Source organism: Manis javanica, chromosome 7, assembly GCF_040802235.1.
Source record: "Manis javanica isolate MJ-LG chromosome 7, MJ_LKY, whole genome shotgun sequence".
Taxonomy (NCBI): Eukaryota; Metazoa; Chordata; class Mammalia; order Pholidota; family Manidae; genus Manis; species Manis javanica.
Genome location: NC_133162.1, coordinates 133093049 through 133114775, shown reverse-complemented (window position 1 = coordinate 133114775; position 21727 = coordinate 133093049). Strand labels below are relative to the sequence as shown.

The following is a 21727-nucleotide window of genomic DNA, read 5'->3' as shown; positions in this document are numbered from 1 at the left end:
TCTACTTATTACTGAAACCACCCATATGTCACAATCTCTCCTTAACAAGTCATAGATTCATTGATCCTTAGGGTTGAAAAGGGCCTTAAAAATAACTTACTTATATACAATGACATGAGGATGGCATGATACACAATTAACATCATGATGTGAAACTATATACACAATACAGCTGTGTGTGTGTGTTTCCTGGAAAGGTACACATCACAGTGCCAACAGGATTGTCTCTGGGTGGTAGGACTGCTGCTGCTTTTAATCTTACATTCACCCCCATTTTCCAGATTTCTTTAATAAGCAATACCAGATCATAAGAAACATTAGAGGATCACCTTTAAAATTCCAAGGGGAAAAATTTCAGCCTAGAATTTTATACTGATTAATTATCAACACCAGGCGAGAACAAAGACATGTTACACATGAAAGTACTAAAAAATTTAGCTTCCATTTGTCCTTTTTAGGGTGCTCAGTGAAAATGATTTATTGCATAACAAGGGGATAAGCTGGTGAAGCAGAAGATGCAGATGTAAGCAACCCAAACCAAAGAAGTTTTGAACCAATTCCTAGGGTAACAGACCTGCAAACCCTGGTGGGAAGTAATCACCTGGGAAAGGAGCAGGGGTGAGAGGGAGAGCTCATTTTTTAGCCTTGGGAGAAAGAACGAAGCAATTAGCTTTGATATGTCCCTAAACCTCAGTTTCAGTGGCAGTGTTATTCACACATTCATTCGCTCAGCACCCACTTATTATGCACAAATGCTATGCTAAGTGCCGGAGACACAAGAGCAAACCAAACATGCTCTGTTTTTATGTAGCCTAAGAGAATAACAACCGTCATCTTAATTCCCCACCACCACCACCCCAGCCCCATTTTATCCATCAATCTTCTCATGTTATTAATAAGGGAGTCAAGTTCAGTGGGTTCATATAACTCTTTGCTCAAGGCTGCTCTTAGCAAGTGCTGGAGCCGGGATTCAAACACGGACCTAAGAACGGTGCTTTCTTCACTCTGTTCAAAGTATTTTCTTCAGGGGGAAAGAACAGTCTTCACTAAGAAATCTGCTTTCTTAGAACTGTACACTTAGAATCCATTTTCTCCTCTGTAAGTGGGCTCGAACGAATATTGCAAGGAAGCCGTGGTTCTGATTCCCTAGCGCTCTGTGTGAAATGCAACCTCTTCGTCAAAGCTGGGATTATCCTTTCTTTCTCCCCCTGCCCCACATCACCCCTCCCAGTGATCACTCTCAGGCAAGCCGCTCCAGGGTGCTCACACTCTACAGCCACGAGAGACGTGCTGGGTTTGGAGTTTGGACAGGTGTCCGCTTCGTCCACAGCCCCTCTGATGTCATGTTTGATTTAAGCCCCTAAACAAATCTCAGGTTTGGTTAACACAATAGTTTCAGGGTTTTGACTCTAAAACCAGGATCGCCTGGGTTCAAATCCCAGCTCTCTTGCTAACTAGCTTGTGACCTTGAACTAGCTGTATAATTTCTCTGTGCCTTGGCTTTCCGTAAAGTAGTAATGATAACAGCCCCTCTTGGTAGAATTTTAAAGGGAACTAAGTGAGGTAAGACATGTAAAGCCCCATAACAATGCCTGGCAATGGGTGTGATTTTAGGTTTCAAAAATATTTCCTCACCAACTTGCCTTTCACCCTGCCTTCTTATCCTCAAAATAATTTGTTCTGGGATTTCAGACAAAGATTCCCAAAGGCCAGTATGATCTATGCATGTGAAATTGACTCTGGATTTGAAAAGCAATCAGTTTTCATTCCCAATCTGTTCTCCCTGTTCAGACATGTGCCCTGAGGAAGAGAAGCTCAGATGGCTCACCTCTGGTAGATGTCCTCTCCCTGCCAGAGCTAAATCCTGGGACTCCAACACTTATTTCCCATCGGAGAGTGAGTGCTTTTCTCTGTCTACACCTGCTCCTCTCCTGCAACGCAGGATGCCTGTTAATGGGGGACATCTGTGTCAAGGATTCTGGCGAGAATTTACTTGGTAACTTTCTCAAAGTTTCACAGTAAGAGGTTTGTAATGGTCAAACCAGATTTCAAAAGGGAATATACTTCTCTGGCCCAGAACATGTAACCAGTGTCCTATGTTAGCCACAGAGGCGATCTTCAGTAGTGAACACAGAAGGGATTTGCCTGTTTGCCAACGCTCCGTGCATTGCCAGGGCGAGCTCAGCTCCCGTGGTTCCTCATCAGCCATGAAGAGACAAGCCTGTGGCCAGCCTGCTACTCCCATTCAAAGACTTCGCAAATCAAAGTCATCAGAACCTGTGCAGGAAAAGAAAGCCTCCCCTTTCCTTAGAGACTGGAGCCCCTGCAGGGTCTCCCAGACCTGCCCCTGCCTCCAGACCTCTTCCCCTTCCTCCCTTCTCCTCACTTGACACACTCCTAAGATCCAAATTCACATCTGGGGCTTAAAACCCATCCCTGACTCTCTGGATACCTGGGAGTAGGGGAGTCCCCGCCTTCTCCTTATTCCTCTCCCAGGCACAGGGACGCTCATCTGACGACTGGCCCCGTCTAGGGAGGCAGGATCCCTGCAAGTGGACAGGTCAGCTCCTGGCTCGGCCTCTCATTCGTTTCTTCCTTTCTCCTTACTTGAATATAAGACCAATTCTCAATCATTCGTGAGAGGGGCTTCTTGCCGCCTTGCTCTGTCTCTTCTCTCTGCCCAGCTGCCGATCGGCTGCTCCAGGGCCTGCTGCTTCCAGGTAGACCTGGCCGCCATCTGCTGGTGGTGGTGATTTTCCTGGACTTCTTTCTTCGTCTTTGCCGTGGGTGGTATGGCTAGAGCCTGGGCGCACTTTGCACGGGGGTAGGAAAGAAGCTGATGTCAGGGGTGGTTCCCAGATTTCTAGCTTGGGCGACTAAGGCTGGAGGGCCCAATCACTGAGATGGGAAAATTGGAAAAGGAGATTTTGAGAGAAGATAAATTAAATGATGTCTGCCAAGTCCATGGTTGGTAACCATTGTGTTGATTCTTTCCAAAGGAGCTTGTAAGGTCTTCAGGCATGAAGAGGAGTGATGCGGGAACTCTCCTTAGACCAATGGATGGATGTCGGAATTCTATTTGATTATTCTCATCTTTAGAGATTACATGGCAGTATCCAATGCATTTGGAACGATTTTGTATTTTGGAAAGCTTCTCAACTCTCATGATTGCCCATAATGCCATCTTTGAGTTGTGGAAAGGCAGTAAAGAACATCAATGAGTAGCCTTTGACTTGAGTCTTGATGTTTGCGTAAACGGAGGTGTGGGGTAGTGACATCATCCCAGACCATGCTATAGGAGGGAAGATTTTAAACAGCTCTTCTTGAGCATTTATGTGATGTTCAATAAAGCTAAGTGACAGAAGCCTCAGCTACAGTGGGGCAATTGCTGAATGGTCTGGAGATTTCAAGCCATGTGCAATTGTATATGCATAGCTGTGAATACAGATTGGACATAGCGAATTCTACTGGCCACTGGGAAATCTGCTGCTCTTAATTTCACTGAAGTACATTATAGTTTTAAATTATTAAATCTGTTTAGAATTCTTTATCATCTTCCATTATTTGAAGAAACAAAATCATCAGCACATAATGTAAATGAAACCTACTGGTTCTTGATTGGGACTGGGGCTCAAATACAATTTTTGGTGCAATGAGAAGGGGTTTAACAGTTGAGAGACTCAAACATGTAGGATTACATATGCATTACTATGTTTTTCTCTGGCTAACAGACACTAATCTAGCCTTTATTTTAATCCATTAGATTTATTCATGAAAGATTAACAATTTTGATTCCATGGACCAAGATTTAAATAATTCTGGCTTGGTGATCATGGGATCACAAGTCTTTTTAAAATGAAGGATCTTGTGCTAAGGCATCCAGGGATTAGGAATTCTAAAATGCATATTCTGATTTTGAATAACAAGAAAGCTTGAATTTTGAAGAAGATATTGCATAATCCACTTCTAAAATGTATAACCCTGGGTGCTAACATTGTATCTGATTCGCAGTTAGCTTTCAAGGAATATACTTTGAGTAAATGGCTGAGTGCATGAATGTGCTCCTTGGGCTTCCATCGGTGTTCTTCCATCTGCTCGAGGGAAGTAAAGCAAAATGACAGCTTTCTCAAGTGAAACTGATTTCATGGTGTATCAGAAACCTAATGTGATTCTCTATCTTTTGGCTTTAAAGCTAAGTTTTAGTTAGACTTTATAGTTAGGCTTCTTTAGGTTGTACCTGTCTTCCAACGTGGAGAGAAAAGTATCCAACAATCCCTTTCACCACTTAAAAGGTTAGGGATTTCACTTACTACTCAATCCACGCTTGTGGAATCCATGCCAGCCCAACATCTAGGATTCAGTCTATTGTACTTCTGCAAAATTTAATGCAAAAGAATGTGGTGTTTCTACAGGCACCAGAGCTAACTGAGAATAATTATAAAGCAAAAAACAAGCCAAGCAAATCACACACAAAAAATCATGCTGATACACAAGAAAATGTAAATTTTACATTTACCTTTAAAGGTTTACATTTACAAACTTCTTACCTTAGAAAAAAGCACAGATTGACAACCGCCTCTGGAGAATCCCTATCCATTCCCCTTTTCCCCCTCTTTTTTAACTTTTCTAGCTGGAGGAAAATTGATGAAAAGTGGACTGAAATCCTTAGGTACTTTGCACGATGGCAAAAGGGAAGAAACATTGATGAACATTACCGGGTAAGAGGCGCGAATCTTCCCTCACTTCCGTCTCACCCAGAGTCGCTCCTGCCTGTTCTATTCCTCTCCTCCCGCTCCTAGTTCATTGTCTCCTTGTGAAGTTCTCACTCTCTCTTTTGCTGACATCTCCTCCTTTTTTATTTCAGAGTCACTTTCTCCTCCCTCGGTTTGCCTTGGAAATAAAAAAGCGCATACAAAGCCCTTGCAAAGTGTTTTGTGTTCTTGTTGAAAAACATTTTATTTGTGGCTACATTTCATCAAGGTTACTTCTAGATTCAAAGTAGAGGTACAGCCTTCGCTCTGGGGGTCCTGGAACCAGCCCAGCTCATGGCAATTACAAGTATTTCTGGACGAGAGCTGCTGCCTGAAAAACCTGGTTCTCTGTTGCCATTTAATATTCAGTAATCCTGACGGATGTCCTGCCCCTGCCTCCTTGACGCTCTCCTAGATCCCGAGGCGGTTGTTGCGGCTCTCTGCACATTCTGTGGGCTGCATGTCTGGACTCTGGATCTCTGCTTCTAGGTGGCCTTTCCAGACTCATCTATCACCTCAAGCCCCGTCTGTTTGGCTTTGGATACGTTGCTAATTCCAACCTTTAAAGCCGGGGTTTTCCCCTACTTTGTTGCCAGAATTGCAGATGGAGTTGAGAGCAGTAAGATAAATGGAAAACAGCATTTTGACTCCAGTCAAAAGACTTGGCGTTTGAATATTATCTTTCCAGTTATCAATTTTTGACACTGGAAAAGCCACTTAACTTCTCTAACTACTAGATTCCTCAACCCCCGAATGGTGACAATAATAAACACTGGATTGTTTACTTGGGAGGTACCACACAGATTCTGATTTCATGCCAAAAAAAACTTTCTTTCTCCAACCCTAATCATTATTCTTCCTCAAGAGGTCAGATTACTGATGGAAATGGTCATAGTCTATGACACTGATTAGGCCACATTTCTGCCTATGTGGGGTCACCATTTGTTGACAGATGATGTATATTTGTGTTTCTCTCCCTGCTGCTTTCATTCTGTTCCTGTTGTCTCCATGCTCTGGTACCAGACAGAGTACGGCCAGATACTGCGGCTTGGCCAGATATTGCTATTTAGTATTCCTACGTTAGGCTTGTTAAGAGTTTGGTAGTTGGTGGGAAGATGAAACCTTGCAAAAGCCCGTGGTATGGTCTCTGATAGATGCTTAACAAATGCTAGTATCTCTGCCCAGAATCTAGGCTTGGAAACTGGAGTCTCACTACTAAGAATAATCCATGTACAAGCAGCGGTCAGCATTGGCTGGGAGCTTCTAAGAAAATCAGAACCTTGGGTTGTACCCTGAACTACTCATCTGTATTTTCACAAGATTCCCAGGTTACACGTTACAACCCGAGACACGTTGCTGTAGAGTGTATGTGCCCCTCATGCCGCCCTCCCTGCTCCAGCCCCTGCTCTGCCCACACAGTCATGCCGCCTGCAGCCTGACTGCCTTTAGGTCGGAGGGGCGCATTGTTACCAATGGCACGCATGCTTTCCAAGTGAACTTAACTTCTGTCGATACAGTTTGAAGACAAGCTTGTGGTTGTGAAGTTATATTTTCCTAAAGGAAATGTTTACTAGCATAGGGGAAGAACCCAGAAGAAAGGAAGCACAGGGAGGGAGAGAGGCGGAGCTCGTCTGAGGGTGGGCTGAGCAGGTGTGGAGAGGAATCCCCCAGCGGCGGGGGCTTGCCTTTGTAATGAGCGAACAAGCGATGGAGGCCTCTCCAGGGACCCTTCGCTTCCAAGAGGGAAAATTACATAACTGACCTTATGGATCGTTCCTTCTACTCGACAGGAAGGTGTGTGTGAGCTCTGAAGGACAGCAGCTCTATTCAAGTCCCTGGCGAGCTGGGCTAGACTCTGAGGGAGTGGGGTTATAGACTTTTGACTTGTGCCCTCTTATTAATATTCATTAGATTTATATATATCGAATCAGTGGTGGTTGAGTTTAAAATTCCTGAATCTTTTACCTATACTTTTATGTTTAAATATTTTTTTAAGATTTTTTGACTTTTTCTATTCTTTTTTTTTTTTCTAGATTGTTCCTTTTTTGGGTACGAATTTGGTACCAAGACTCTTTTTCTAAATGTTAAACATTATAGATGATAAATATGAATAAAATGAAAATCTCATGTAGATAGGATTTGGGAAAGAGATCACTGATTGCCAGAGGCTGGAGAAGGGGTTTGATTATAAAGGAGCTTGAAGGAATTTTGGGAAGGTGATAGAGCTGTTCTGTATTTTGATTACGGTGGTGGTTACCTGAATTATGCATTTGTCAAAACTTAGGGAACTGCATACTTAAAGATGATGAATTTTAAAGTATGTACATTATAACTCAATAAGAAAGTGGGGGGGGTTCTAACCTGAAAACAAGTTAATAATTATACCGAGTTCGACAGGAACCGGGGTGGTGGTGGTGATATTTGTTCTTTTTAGAGGCACAGTGCTGTATGGGTCAGGAACACAGTCTTTAGAGCCAGAGGGCCTGAGTTCACCCTGTAAGTTATGAAATCCTCCATTGCCTCAGTTTCCTCATCTGTCAAGTAAGATAGCAGCACAAGGTCATGGGGTCATTGTTAGGATTCAACAACAGAAACAACAATAAGCCAGAAAAATGGGTGCTGAAAATGCAAGGCTTTGCAGTGGGAGAAGGTCTCTGATGCTATTTTCCCCTTACCTCATGCCTGGTGAAGTCATCCTTGTCCCCTAACTCTGCCCAGCCTGCCGTACCAGGCAGCCACTGCTGAGTAAACGCTCTGGAATAAACCTCAGAGACAGAATAAATCACCTCTCATGCCATGCTTCCTCCAGGTGAGGGCTGAAGTCATCGTGAGAGGCAAAACAAATAGTCAACATAATGTACCAAACTAATAGATTCTATAAAGAAAACTAAATGGAAAATTTTTCTCGAGCGCCCCTCCGGCTGAAGAGACATTGGAGCCAGTGTTATTACAGATGGAGTTCAATTAATACAATATTTTTTCATTCATTTCTTTTTCATGTCACAAAAATGCCTATTTTAACCAGCAAAGAGGTAAGGAGATATCATCGAGGGCAATTTTTCATCCTCATGTGCATTATATTTTGGGACACATTGCTCTTCTAAAGAGCTCCATTTCTTTGTTTCTTTTTTTCTCTCAGACATGTATTCAATTCTCTTCCAACAGCATGAATTCGTCTGAAAAGCTATGACAATCAATTAAGTAAATGAGAAAATAGAATACTTGTAATTATGATAATCAAGCTATATGAAACCCACCCTCTTAGGTCTAATACTCATACGTCTTTAAGCAATAGATTAATTAAAATTTGGGTAATTGTTACAATTAGAATCAAGCTTTTATAATTTTTAAAAATCATTCAGAAAAAAGGAAATATTTAAAAAGTATAAGCAGCTGTTGGTTTTTAATGCAATTTATTACCATGACTACATTGTCATTTCCCTGGCTGCATGGAGACGATGCCAGTATTCTTTATTAATGTGACTTTTCATTTACAGTTGGAGGCATTTTGTATGTAGTACCATTTTCAGATGTTTCCTTGCTTCTCTAAGTCAGTTAGCAAACTTTTCCTATAAAGGACAAGATAATAAATATTTAAAGTTTTGCAGGTTAAGAGACAAAGTTGAAGATGCATTAAAGTACTTACACAATAAGAAACAAATTTCTATAGTTTTATATTGATGGAATTTAAAATATGATAGTAATTGAGTACAATTTTTTTTTCTTTTTGCAAAACACATCTGTTAATGAGAAGAGTGGATTCTTACTGTTGGGATAACATTTTGCTTTGTTGGGATTCAATGTCAGTGTCCTCTGTCCCTGAGTCATTGCAAATACTCGCTATGAAACCATCCTTAGCTCCTGGGCAGCAGGCTAGAAGTGGGTCAGAGCGCAGTTTGCCAAACTCTGCTCTGGATCGGTGTTCTTAGCTTCAGGGTGCATCAAAGTCCCCTAACGGGCTTGTTAGAATGGTTGCTGAGTCACACCCCCAAGTGTCTGGTGGGACCCCAAACTTACATTTCTAACAAATTCCCATTTGACACTGAGGCTCCTGGTCTAGACCACACTCCTAGAACATTGCTCTTGATGGTGGTCCTTTTAAAAAAATCACAATGAATATGGATCTCTATATTTTATATTTCATCATTCTCACCTGATAGACTTTATACTTTGAACTCTAAGATACAAGAAGTTCAAAATTCCAAAGCTGAAGTTAAATTAAAAGTGAAGACCTATTTAGTTGGATCAGGACTGATCATAAAAAGAACTTCTGTCTCTGAAATAGCTATTAGTTTCTTGCTTACAAATTTAGGCACCAGCAATCAGCATGTACTTGTCTGCTGTGAAGAATGCCAGAAAAGCTCTTATTCCAGTTTGATCAAATTTTTAAAATAGTATGCAATATCCCAAAGGATATATGTGGGTGAAACATAAGAACGACACTTTTGCCTTAGATTTAACATCCTAATTCTCCAATTATCAATGGCGTTACCAATGGCTCTCTCAATTGCCATCTGTTGGCATGTTCAATCTGTAGAATTTAGCACAGAGACTTTCCTGAGGGCATCAAGGGCCAAGGGAGATATCAGTTTCTTAACTCCCGGAGTAGCCCATGGTCTACCAGATGAAATCATCTCTGAGTTGACTGTTAAGTTGCCCTGGGCTCTTACAGATGAACTCTGAAGGGTTTGAACTATTACTTAAATTGAGGTTGTGGAGAAGGTTAATGATAAATGACAGGTCATTGGCTAATTTTAATGATCATATCTTACCAAAGAGATTCATTCAGAAAAGAAGCAAAGTGAAAATATGTTCTCCTTCTTTTTATTTGTCCCATGGTTAAAAAATCAGCTTTATGGAACCACAATCTTCCTCATGACAGATGGGCTTGTACATCTGAGAGAAGCATCGTGCTTTCTCTCTCAACAATTTACATTTCAAGAGGAAGGTGAGGAAACTGAATGTAAAGACATCTTCAGCATCTGTTTGTCATTTTTCAGTTTTATAACATTGGTTCAAAAAATAGTATTCTGATTAGCAGCTTGACTGGCAACCCATGTAACCCTAAAGGTACTACAAACCTGGAGAGTGCGCTTTTACAGACAATTACATTTGGCGAAATAGTATGTACAATTTTGACAAATAAATACATAAATACAATCATTCCTATACAACGATATACCTAAATGTCAGTTATCATCAATCAACAAGCGTTTCAAGTAAATTACTTCTTTCATTCACAAGTTACTTTGTTGCTCATAAAAACTATCTGCACTTTGACAGAGAAATGACATAATCAATCCCCCCACCCCTCGCTGCCCAGCTAACCCCACATACTAGGAAAGGTAGAAAATGAATCCCAGACCCTTTAAGTAAATGCTCCATTGTCTTTTGCTAGGAGAGATTTGATTGAAAAACTCTTTCTTTAGCTTCTCTGCACAGTTTGTTTTCCCCATGTCATATTACAGAAAAGGGTTTTGTTCGTCTGAATGTAATCCAAATCGAAAGCTATCTTCACTTCTTGATTTTGGTTATTTAAAGTACAATCTCATGTACTGAAACTGGCATTGGCTCCAATAAAAAAGACACAATGCCACACAAACTGGCCACTGAAAATAAATTTAACAAAGAAACTTGAAGAATACAGACGTTACTTACTGATACATTTTGTTGTGTTGCATAAGGAACAAAATAGTTGGGGGACAGTCAGGTTTGGTAAACACAGTCTGAATGACTCCTTGTACAATACTGTCTGAAACATTATTTTATGGCAGAGAAATGATAATAAATAAAACAATGGTTTAACAGACATTAGAAACCATAATTTGGCCAATGTTATGAAATTAACAAAAGTAGAAAGTTAGAGCTTTTTTTTTTTCCTGATCACTTGACGTCAATATTTTTTGAACATTCAAAAAACAAAGGGCAAACATGCTTTAGGCTATTGAAACACTGGACAAATGGCCTTGCCTCACCGAACTCCATGCAGAAGAAAATGTACATAGCAAGCAGATTCTAGCTATACGTACAGCTGGGGAGAAGGAAAGAAAATACCCTTAAAATATATACATATGGGTCTTTGCTGAATATTTACATGTTTGTCACATGGGCATTACCTAGCATAAAAAAGTTGGGCAATAGTTCTTTAAGACATGTGATTCTCTGATCTGTGTTCCTTTTTAAGTTTAGGGCTCTATTCATAATGTACACACACACAAACAATTCATAGATATACATATACGATGTTGGTAATGTGCAATTCCTTGACACTGAGGGTGGCTTGATTGAGCATAAGGTAAATGCAAGATGTTAGCATGAGACACAGGCCTGATCAGGTTATACAACTGAAAAGTGAACCACGTACAAAATCACAAGACTTTTCCAGGGACTGGAACTCACAGCAGTTGGGGGTTGGGGGTCAGAGGGTGGTTCACTTTAGGCTGATCTGTCTCTCCTCAGGCTGACTATTGCTGCTTTCTGATCCACCCCAGAAGCTCTACAAAGGCTGTAGTAAGGGAGAGGAAGGCCTGTCTCAAACTGGGTTTTTGTGCTGAGGACAAGAAATCCAGTGTTTGTAAGAAATAGGCCACCACTTCCGTTTGTTTGTCTGTTTGCTATCAACTACTAGGGAAACTTCCAAAGGTCAGGTTAAAAATAAAGTATACTCTTTCAGTTGTGGGGCTTTCTTTGAATGAAAATACACAGAAGTTTTCTAAGGAAGGAACGGTGGGAGACGAGTGATGGCTGGGTACACTGAATGCCTATTCTTGTGATAGAGGTGGACTCACTCCCCTGGTCCTGAAAGTTCTTACTGAGAATTCAAGATCAAATGCATCCCGAGATCTAAGTTGACTTGATTCTATATGCATCTATACGCAAAGCATGTGCTTGAATTACCATAATATACCCCAGCCAGAGGCTCCTCAAAGAAAGGCAAGCTGCCTTCACTATAAGCACACTGGGATGTCAAGGCAACACACCAAAGTGCCAACTTACTCACTGAAACCAGAAGAAATGACAGAGAAATTGAAGCTTCCCTAAACATCTAACATATCCAAGGAAGGGTCAAAGTCTTAGAATAGTCAGGTGCACTTAGTTCAGATTTTATCTTTATTTTGGCAGGTTTTATATTAAGGTGATGTTACGACTACTGAGGACCATCATTGCAATGATGTAATTATTTTAGCATTTAGCATAATGCGTGATACTTTTTGCATTATGTAGCACCTTTTAAACTAACTTAGCTGATTTGATGTGTCCTCACAGCACCTGTGAGGTAGGTGTTTTCTAACCATTTGATAAATGAGCATATTGAAGTACAGCAAGGTTAAGATGCCTGCTCATATGACCCAAGCCTGATGGCATCAACAGAACATGAATCCAAGCTTCCCCACCTTTCCTTCCATGAATGTTAATCACAGAGCCTTCAGAACACCACCGAATAGCATTGCTGCTAGAGGTACTTGGATGTTTCAGATGCTAAAGAACATTGTATCTACCAACTGTAGGGCCAAATCATTCAATAACATTGGTACTGGTTAGAAGAATTTCTCACGTGCCTTGCAAATGTGTGGGGAGGGGCATCTTATACTGTGGCTCAGCTTATGTTAATTTGTACCTTCTCTGTGTGATTTATTGTTCTGCCCTCCTACCAACTTCACTGTACATGCGCTCGCCTAAGCCAGAAAGTGTAAACTGCATTTAATGACATTGTATGGAGGGAAGCAGTGAGATTACATTTGGCTAAGTCTCCTTGGAGATACCAGGTTATTCTGAAAGAGCAAAAAAAATTCTCATTTATTTCGTTAAGTAGCTTTTTATATACCTTCCACCGGCTGACCAGGTTTGATCCTTGCATGAGCAGATAGCACTGTCTTCCAAATATATGGAATTTTGGTTCCCAAGTTTAAATTTCTATTCAACTGGAGCTGCCCTGCCAGTACTAAGTTCATTTCTTGATGGAACTGTAAATGCTATACATACTACCTGGCAAGATATGTAAAAATTCAGTGTAATAATAGCACACGCAGTATTAATGATCCAGTGTGTCTTCCTGATTGTGCATTCTTTCTGAACTGTTTTTGGAAAAGAGTAATTTCTTATTTATTTATTTTTGCAGAGATGATTTGAAGATATTCCTTGAATTTCAGTTTCCCAGAACCAGATTTTTATCTCAGATGCACAGTATATAAATCCTAGCAGTTTTCAGGAAGTTGGCTTTTTGAGATAAATGCAATGCCTCAGGACTCGAGAATGAAATCTGGCCCTTCTAACTCATGTATTGTTTCTATGACCAGAGCCGAACATTTGTAAATAGGTAATACAAGAAAGCAACTAGGGGCAGGAAGAAAAAACCTTTTTAAAAAACCCCTTTACGTTTTCCCTGGTGACACCTGTAAAATATCAACATTCTAGGCCCCATTTCTTAAAAAAGAAAAGAAACGTATTTACATCGGTAAAAATTTTAACATCTGAGATGTTTCTTGCTTGACATGTCATTCCAGATCCTGTGCATTTCTTCTGGGGAGATTTGATGCACCGTGATAACTCGGCGATACCTACACAAACTGTAGGCCATTTTCCAGTGATTGAAGCCACTGTTCTGAAAAGGATGTATACCCAGTTTGCGGAGACACAGTCCCACGTATACATCTTCAAGGTGCAGCAGCCTTGTGTGGAGTGAGGTCTTGTAAATGAGTTCAGCCACATCAGCCGAAAAGATATAGCCAGTCCCTGAACAGAATGGCGGGTAGTTGCTGTCAGGGTACAAATCCCTTGGCATGTACCACTTACTGCGGACATCCCGGATGGGTCCTCCGTTGATGACATAGCCAGTAAAATACCTTCTTCTTGGCTTGGTGGAGGGTTTTAATAGTTTATAAATAAGGTTGTCCATGTTTACAAAAATGTCACTGTCTGTTTTCATGACATACTTGGCTTTTGAACAAAAAGTGGCCACCCATCTCATCCCCATTAATGTTTTGAGGGTAAGGTTATGGTAGGAGTCAATGAAGTCTTCCACGATGATGTCATGGAAGATCTGGCTCTCCTGTTCCACCATCTGATTGAGGACAGGGTCGGCGTTCCTGCCCAGGAGAAACAGAGTGGCTATCCTGATCCCTTTAAAGTTGTTCTCATCCCCCCACGTCTCTCGGATTGCCTGGCGGGCGTCGAATTCTTTGTGGGTGGTGCTGATGAGGATGACAAGGAAAGGAATGTTTTTCTCACATTTGTTAGGTTCATTTATAAGAAATTCAAAAGAATGTGGGTTTATAGGTCGGGTTCTTATGTTGCCAAATGTGAAGTTTTTCCTGGCAACTGTTAGGTGGCTGAATGGCTTGGAGCCAGTGTAGGAAGAAGTGGGTCGAGTTACACTCAGGTACCAGAGAGCGCTGGCCCAGCACACAACTGTCAAAACATACAGACAGGAGACCTTTGAAGCCATTGTTTTGCGGGCACGTCTATTCCAAATGCTGAAGAATATGCCTTCTTGGCATTAATTTCTTTTCATCTTGCAGAGGCAGCATAGTGCTAATAAATTGTAAAGTTCGACAGACGCATGAGTGCGGAACTGTCCGTGGGTCTCAGCAGCAGTCTGGCGTCTCTGCATTCCCTCTACGTTCTCCCAAACCTGATGGAAGTTTCCATGCCTCATAAGTCTTCCTCTTAACTCTGCAAAATTAATAAAGTACAGTTGTCTTTCAGATTTATTTCATCATTTTACATCCTCAACTAAACACAATAAGGGTATAAATGATGACTTTATAAACAGGATGACTAAAATAAACATAATCATTCATTTCCATCAGTGCTGAAAACTCCCCAACACAACCATCCTCTTTCTTCTCTTCTGCATAGAAGTTGTTTATTTATATATTGATACCCAGTCAACAAGTATATCGATTATAAACTCTAGATGAATATGACGTACACTGAACATGAGTAATTTAAAGTTTCCCCTTCTGCACAAAGGGGCCTTCTTGGCGGTTAAACACTTTCTGACACTAAAGTCTTCTTTTAATCAGGAAAGTCTTCCCCACGGCCTCCTATCTCTGTTCCATTTTTCCAGGTCTGAGTTTTTGCTTGCTTGATTCTGATGAAGTAATCATTTCTCAACATCTCTGCTTTCTCTAGCCCTGTATTTGAAACTGCCTTGACCACTGGACAATCTCTGCTAAAATGGTCTCTCGTGGCTCTGACTTAGAAGTAATTCCCTACTTTTCCCTCACTTTGGCTGGCAGGAATGTTTGTTCCTAGTCCTCAGTTCTCTCTGAGGCTTCATGTGGAGAATACCCTGACCCTCATGCCTTCAGAGCATCACCCGCATGTCCTCTCAGATAGCTGCGGCATTAACTTGGAGTTGATCTAGACGGTATGGTTTTCTGCGGTTTTCCACAGTTCAGTTATGTTCCCTGGATGAGATGATGCTGGCCCCTTTTAATTCTTCTCATTTAGTTACACGTGTCTATAATAAACACAGCAAGAGAATAATAAGAGAGAGAATTGAGCTTGGGGACCATAACGCAATGGAGATGTGACCAAGCACTTTAATTGGTGTCCAAATAAAAAAGTTGTCCTTCAGGGCACTAATCCTTTCTAGAACTTAGCTGATATCAAGTCAGTTACAAATGCAGGCCAGGTTACAAAGTCTGTTCATGTTAAAAAATTGTCTCTTCCTTCTCAGAGCAAAGTGTAGTTGTCCTGGAAGACAGACAGAGCAGATGATGGCAATCAATGGCACAAAGTCTGCCGTAAAGGAAAGTATGTGTTTAAACGTACAGACTGTGTTGAAAGAATTTAACTGGGATTATAGATTGAAAATCATCCTATGAGTATTGAAAGCACAATACTCATAATGAAATGAAAAGACAGGAAAGGCAACAGCAGAGATAATATACACCCTCGTGTTGAAGCCAAGAGCTGACTGTGAATATATGATCCGTACGAGACCAGCAATGACTCAGTGTGGTTATGATTCCAACAAAATGAATATTAGAGTGGCTTCAAGCGGCTTGACTCTAGGCGCAGTCAGGCCTTTGTCTAACCCAAACGCAGTATTCTCTAAACACAGGCCCCAGTATCCTGGGCCTTCAGGAGGAAATTTCTGCTCTAAGGATAAAGAGAAGGATGTAAGTGCAGCAAGCTTTGGAACTTTAAAGAGTCAGCAAAAGATGGGGAGAGAAATCAGAAAGAGAGTTCAGAACAGGGCTTCTCTGCTTCGGAAATACAGACATCGGCTCCACTTGAATTCCACGGGATGTGCGTCCCCAGCTGGTACGAGGAACCAGAGGCGCCCCACCAGCGTCCTCGCCTGGCGTTTGATTCTCACGCCATCTGCCATTGTCAGCACACAGCTCCTGTCGCCTTTCATACTCCTACTAAGTCATGGACCACCTATTACTAAGCTGTAAAAGACTACCAGAAAGTGTCACCAGGAAGAGGCTCACGCCATCTCTCCTGGAGTCACTGATCAAGCTCTTGGTGGAGGATTAACAGCATATTCAAGGGAAAAACAGAAATAGAAACCATACTATTCTCAAAGAACTCATGGTCTAGGAGGAGAGACTTCATGTCCGTGATGAAAGCAGTGGGGTTAGAGTTCCCATCAGGAGGCTACCGGAGTGCACAGGAACTGTGGGCTGGCGGCCAGCGTGCGGGGGAACCAGGTCCAGACCTGCAGGCTCTGCACAGTACACCCGAGAGGGTGCCATTCCCATAGACTGCAGCGTGAGTCGGACCCCAGAGTCAAACAAGGAGGCTGTCTTGGGGAGGATGCAAGAGAGGTTCAGAAAAGTTATCTAAGCTCGAACTTCAAGGACAAGCATGAATTATCTAGAGGAGGGCTGGCAGTTCAGGCATAGGAACAGCATATGCAAAGGCATAAAATGAGAGCATGGTGTGTGCCAGGACTGCAAATAGTAGAGTAAAGGAGGAAGACAGGGTGATGGGGAGCAGGGTGGGGGTGGTGAGGTTTGGGGGCTATGAAGACAGGCAAGGCTCAGATGCCGAGTGGTGCTTAGAAACTGGTCTGAGCTGAGGAGCTGTTGCCCGTCTTTGCGATCTAAAGGTTGTAAGGTAGGATTTTAACCTCCCCTGAGACCTGTCCGCGGATTTCAATAGCAATTACTTCTTCTGTGTCAAGGATTTCTCTCTCTCACAGCTCTACGCGCCAGAAGGATCGATGGACACCTTATTTCATCTGATCCCTTTCAGTGTGATTTTCTGGGGGAAGGGACTCCATAAAGCAGATTGTCTGGGAGATTTTGAAAGAATTTTAGAAAGAGGGAGAAATACAAGAGAAATGGTAAGAGCATGAATAAAGTTTACGTCTTTATTAACACTTTTCAAAGAAGAATGAGCATTCTTTCCTAGACAGCTAACAAACATGCTACTTCTCACCATTGCTATTGCCGGACTTATTTAAAAATGCGTATGATACACTGGGCCCTGTGCTATGTGCTGTGTTATATGCCATTATTTTATAGAGTTCCGTTCCTTACAGTGTTATAAGAGAGGTGTTTTCTCTACTTTATGGATGAGAGAATGGAAACTCAGAGATATTAAAGAGCTTGCTCAAAATCACACAGCTAGTGAGTCACTAGGTCAGTGTTCATCCCCAGCTTTCTAAGGCCTGTTAGGACAACAGGTAAAATCTTGCGTGGGAAAGCCCAGGGTGGCAGGGTGCACCTCAGGCTGCTCTTCTCCCGGTGGTCCAAATGTTTACTTTCTTAGATGTGTGTCTGTTGCTTTAGTTTTTATTCTAGTTTATTCTGGTTTGCTACACACCATAATACTACACCATACTGGGCATCCTTGATCATCAAAACATGGTGATTTGCAAAGAGCCCCTTAAACCTTGAAGTTGCTGGGAGAGTGGCAGCTGTTGAAGAGGTTCAGAAACACCTTGTAGTTCCCTTCTCTGAAGTCCAGAAACACACACACGCACGCACACACACACACACACTGAATCACTGTTGACTTTTTTTTCACATGAGAAGAAAGATAGGTGTAGTTGCACATCTTAGTCACTAGTGACCACCAAAACAGAGGATTTGGATTCGGAAAAGGAACTAGTCTAGCATCTGAAGAGAGGCCAAGGATTATGCGGACCTCCAGCAAGGGGTGCTAAAAATCTACTTTCTGCTGACAATACAGATTTCTCAGGTGGCCAAACAAGTACAGAAATATGCCTCTGGACCAGAAATAGTAATATAAGAAAAGACAAGAGAGAGTAGCATGATAAATTTAATTCTAAAGAGCAATTTCATATGTGTTGGCAGAAGTGGTTGCTAATGGGCCGATGTCTCCATTTGCTCCCTGAGTGCTCCTGATTCGCTATGTGGCTTTCTGTGCATCAGTGCCCTTAAGAACAAAAGAACGGCAAAAATACCTATTTTATCTCCACATACATTATGGGTATTAATGATCATCGCCAATCCTTTGAGCTCCTGGGGAAAGGGCGCTGCCAGGGCAGCTGGTGTTTACGATACAAAGAACAGGTTCTACTGGGATGAAGGGATTACGGCAGTTCATCAGCTCACCATCCGGGATTCGGGGCACATATATTAATCAAGTCTTCACAAAATACAGGATGGCTGTCAGTTTTTTGGTGTAGTGACTACACTGTATGGATTTTCCTGCCAAAGAATTGTATTCTTTTTGGAAAACTCAAAGCTAAAGTTACATTAAAAAGCAAAGAAAGTTAAGTCAGCTGCAAAGTTCTGGGGAAGGAGCTGAGGTGTCACAGGGCAGAATCCTCTGGAGGTTTCTTATAGTTTTACAAGATGAAAAAAAAATCATATTTTACAGACACATTAATGTATCAGTAAAATAGAAAGTTGCACATAGAACATTTGTCATTCCTTTTAGCAGTCCTACCACAAGCACAGACACTGATGACACACCAACTTGTCATCCATTAACTACAGATCCTGCCAAACAGAAACGTTCAACTAGAACACTTGAAAGATTTCTCCCCCAGGGGCCATACTGTATCAAAGAGTTCCTCATTCACAGAACCCTTCAGTTACTATCTACCTTCACCTTTCAGGAAGTTAATGGGGCAGGATTTTCAATTTAAAAGGCACATGTTTCTCCTAGAAATTGCATGGTGGATTGTCTTTTGAGTAATGTATTAAAAAGAAAAGCGCACAAATTTGCAAAATTCTTTTCTTGTATGGCTAGAGGGAAGTCCTAGGAGCAAGGGGGTAGTGTCTCCTGGGTGAATTGTGTACAGTTTGGGGTGGCAAGTTCACATCCTTCCCCATTACGGTCCATCAGTGGCAACCATTCCAGCTGCCCTCCACCCACGGCCAAAGCTACAGGGGCCCCTTCCACAGTCTGGTGTCTTAAGGACTATGATATCTCCAAGTTCTGATTTCCCTTGGATTTTCAAATCTGCTTCATTTGTTCATCAGAGATGTTCTGAACATCTGTTAGATATTCTACAAGCCGGGAAGATAGATGGGAACTTATTTTCTAGGAAAGGAGGGCAGAAAATAAATGCATGATAAATGAATGCAAAAATAATTTCAGGTAGTGATAAGTGTCATGATGTAAATGAAGTGGGATAGTGGGATAGAGACTGAACAGAGGTGGGAGGGGAGAGAGAGGCTACTGTAGGGAAAGTGACCATTCTCTGAGGGGTGACATTGGAGGTGAGCACAGAATGCCTTGTTGTCTCCAGTTCAGTCGTTGGGTCTTTAACTGGGTTTGCTTCTTTGCTTGGCTCTGTTAACCTTGAAACTAAAAACTGTCAATTATTTAAACAGTAAAAATGGGTTCATTTGGGAATAGTAAAGAATATAATTCAGGACAAACAAGTTATGGCAAAACCACAGGCAAGTCCAGAGAACAAAGGATACAAATGCTCTTTTACAGAGGTAATGGCAATGTTGGGTGGGACGGTTATAGACAAAAGCCCATTGAATGAACTGAGAGCTCAAAGCATTGTGGCTTCTCATTGGCCAAATCGTGACAGTCTCTGACTGGCTGGGCTGTTGCTGGGGCAGAAGAACACCCTTTCTTCCTTGGGTCAGCAAAGTAGTGGCTGAAGTAGCATAGACTTGCAAGGTATGTCTCTTCCCGTTGGGTCAGCAATTGGCCAGCGGTATAGGGCATGGCAGCTCTGCCTGCTGGCCTCCTGACTCCCTTTCAGGGAGGTTTCCCTTTATTTTCACAGCTCTTTGGGAGTAATTCTTTATTAGGAGTGTCTTTTTTTTTTTTCTTTTTTCTTTTGCGTCTGCTCCTTTCTTGTCTTTTGGATCATCTAGGCCTCTTGTTCTCCAGACGGGGCCATTTTGCCCACTGCCGCAGTGCCCTCAGGCTCTAGAGACACAGTCATCTACTGTATTTGTTTTCTAGAGCTGCTGAAGCAAAGGACCATAAACTGGGTCGCTTAAACAACATAAAAGCATTGTTTCCCAGTTTTGGAGCCTGGGAGTCTGAGAAGATGTCAGCAGGTTGGTTCCTTTGGAGGGAGAATCTGGCCCATGCCTCGCCCCCAGCTTCTGGTGATTTGCTGGCAATCTTTGGTGCTCCTGGCTCACAGATGCGTCACCCAGATCTCTGCCTTCATCTTTACATGGTGTTCTCCCTGCATGTGCCTCTGTGTCCAAATGTCCCCTTTTATAAGGACACCAGTTATATTAGATTACGGCCTACCCTACTGACCTCATTTTAACTTGATTGCCCCTGTAGAGACCCTATTTCCAAATAAGGTCAAATCCTGAAGTACTGGGGGTTAGGACCTCAACATTTCATTTTTGGGGGACACAATTCCATCCTTAACACCTACTTTCCTAGTGAGAAACAAAAAGACAGCAAAAAAATCACTTGCTCAAAATGTGGTGCAATGAGATTTTTCACCTCAGAAGACCTCATTTCTTCACATTCATTTTCTGGATTTGAGCAGGTAAGTTTTTGAGTTTTTGTAAATCAACTTTTAAAGGATCAAAAATTGGTAATTAGTATTCAAGTAAGAATGAGCCACAAATGTAAAGAGACAGAAAGTTTGGTTTATCTTTAAATAAAAAAAAGAGCTAGTTCAGATTCTTTCAAGACCACATGGAGAATAGGGCATAGTTTTAAACAGTCCTTTGACTCCTCCCCTCAAGAAAAAAAACAAAACCCCAAACTGTAATTAGTTGGGAAAACTAAGTCAGGACTGTGACACATTTTTCAACATATTGGGGGTCAACAGTTCTTGAGATACTGACTTGCTTTCTGGAGAATAAGGATAATTCTCCTGCTTTACCTTTAACTATCAGCATTTCTATTATTCAGAGACAATTTTAAATACCGAGACCATATGGCACTACGAAAGTGCTTTTAACATTAAAATCCACATAGTCACTTTAAAACACGGTGCCAAAAGATAAAGCAGTTGAAAAGAAAATAAACCCAATTATAACAGGTTTAAAGAGAGGAATAAAAGGCAGACAGAAAATCAGAAAAACCAAAGGCGAGCAAGCGAAGGGGCTGACTCCCCGCGCTTACGAAATGCTCTTGGAGGAGACGCCGGCTTCTAGTAAAGTGCAGCGCATTGAGGAGGGTGGAAGACATCCTGCCTGAAAAATGTTTTGATCTCACGTGACTTTCTTCAGAGCCGCTGTGTAGGTGAAGTCAAAGAATCTTCATTCTGTGGGGAAATACAGGCATTCAGACCACAACAGAACGAACCGATAAAGGAGCCCCAGAGGCCAGCGTGTCTACTCGGCTGCATTAATTTGGAGAACGGTTATCTTGATGGCCCCTCCCTCTCTCTCTCTTGCTCATGTAATTAGGCTCTAAATAAGCACAGGAGAGGAAGAAATAAAGCACTGTTAACACTAGATAATGGCCCTTGAAGGAAGAATTTCATAGACCATTGTGTTACACAGCGTGCTAACTCACTATCTACAGAGGGCTGGCTTTCTCTCCTAGCCTTTCTCCGAAGGAAGCCTGCTTGGCTGCGGAGGGAGCCCTACCCACGGCAG

The 21727-nt window shown here is 41.9% G+C and overlaps 1 protein-coding gene across 2 annotated transcripts in view; it reads right to left on the bottom strand.

Annotated features, from left to right (window-relative positions):
• Window positions 1-9559: 9559 nt before the first annotated feature.
• B3GALT1 (beta-1,3-galactosyltransferase 1) overlaps window positions 9560-21727 on the bottom strand; it is a 485458-nt gene continuing 473290 nt past the window's right edge. The window contains exons 4-5 of one of the 2 annotated variants that reach the window (XM_036996130.2): window positions 21249-21390; window positions 9560-14423 (exon numbers count right to left, since the gene is read on the bottom strand). In XM_036996130.2, the coding sequence (XP_036852025.1) occupies window positions 13216-14196 (981 nt within the window). In that variant the 5' untranslated portion in view covers window positions 14197-14423; window positions 21249-21390 and the 3' untranslated portion in view covers window positions 9560-13215. Of the gene's footprint in view, window positions 21391-21727 lie in introns of both variants that reach the window. The other variant, XM_073241604.1, reaches the window with a different exon arrangement.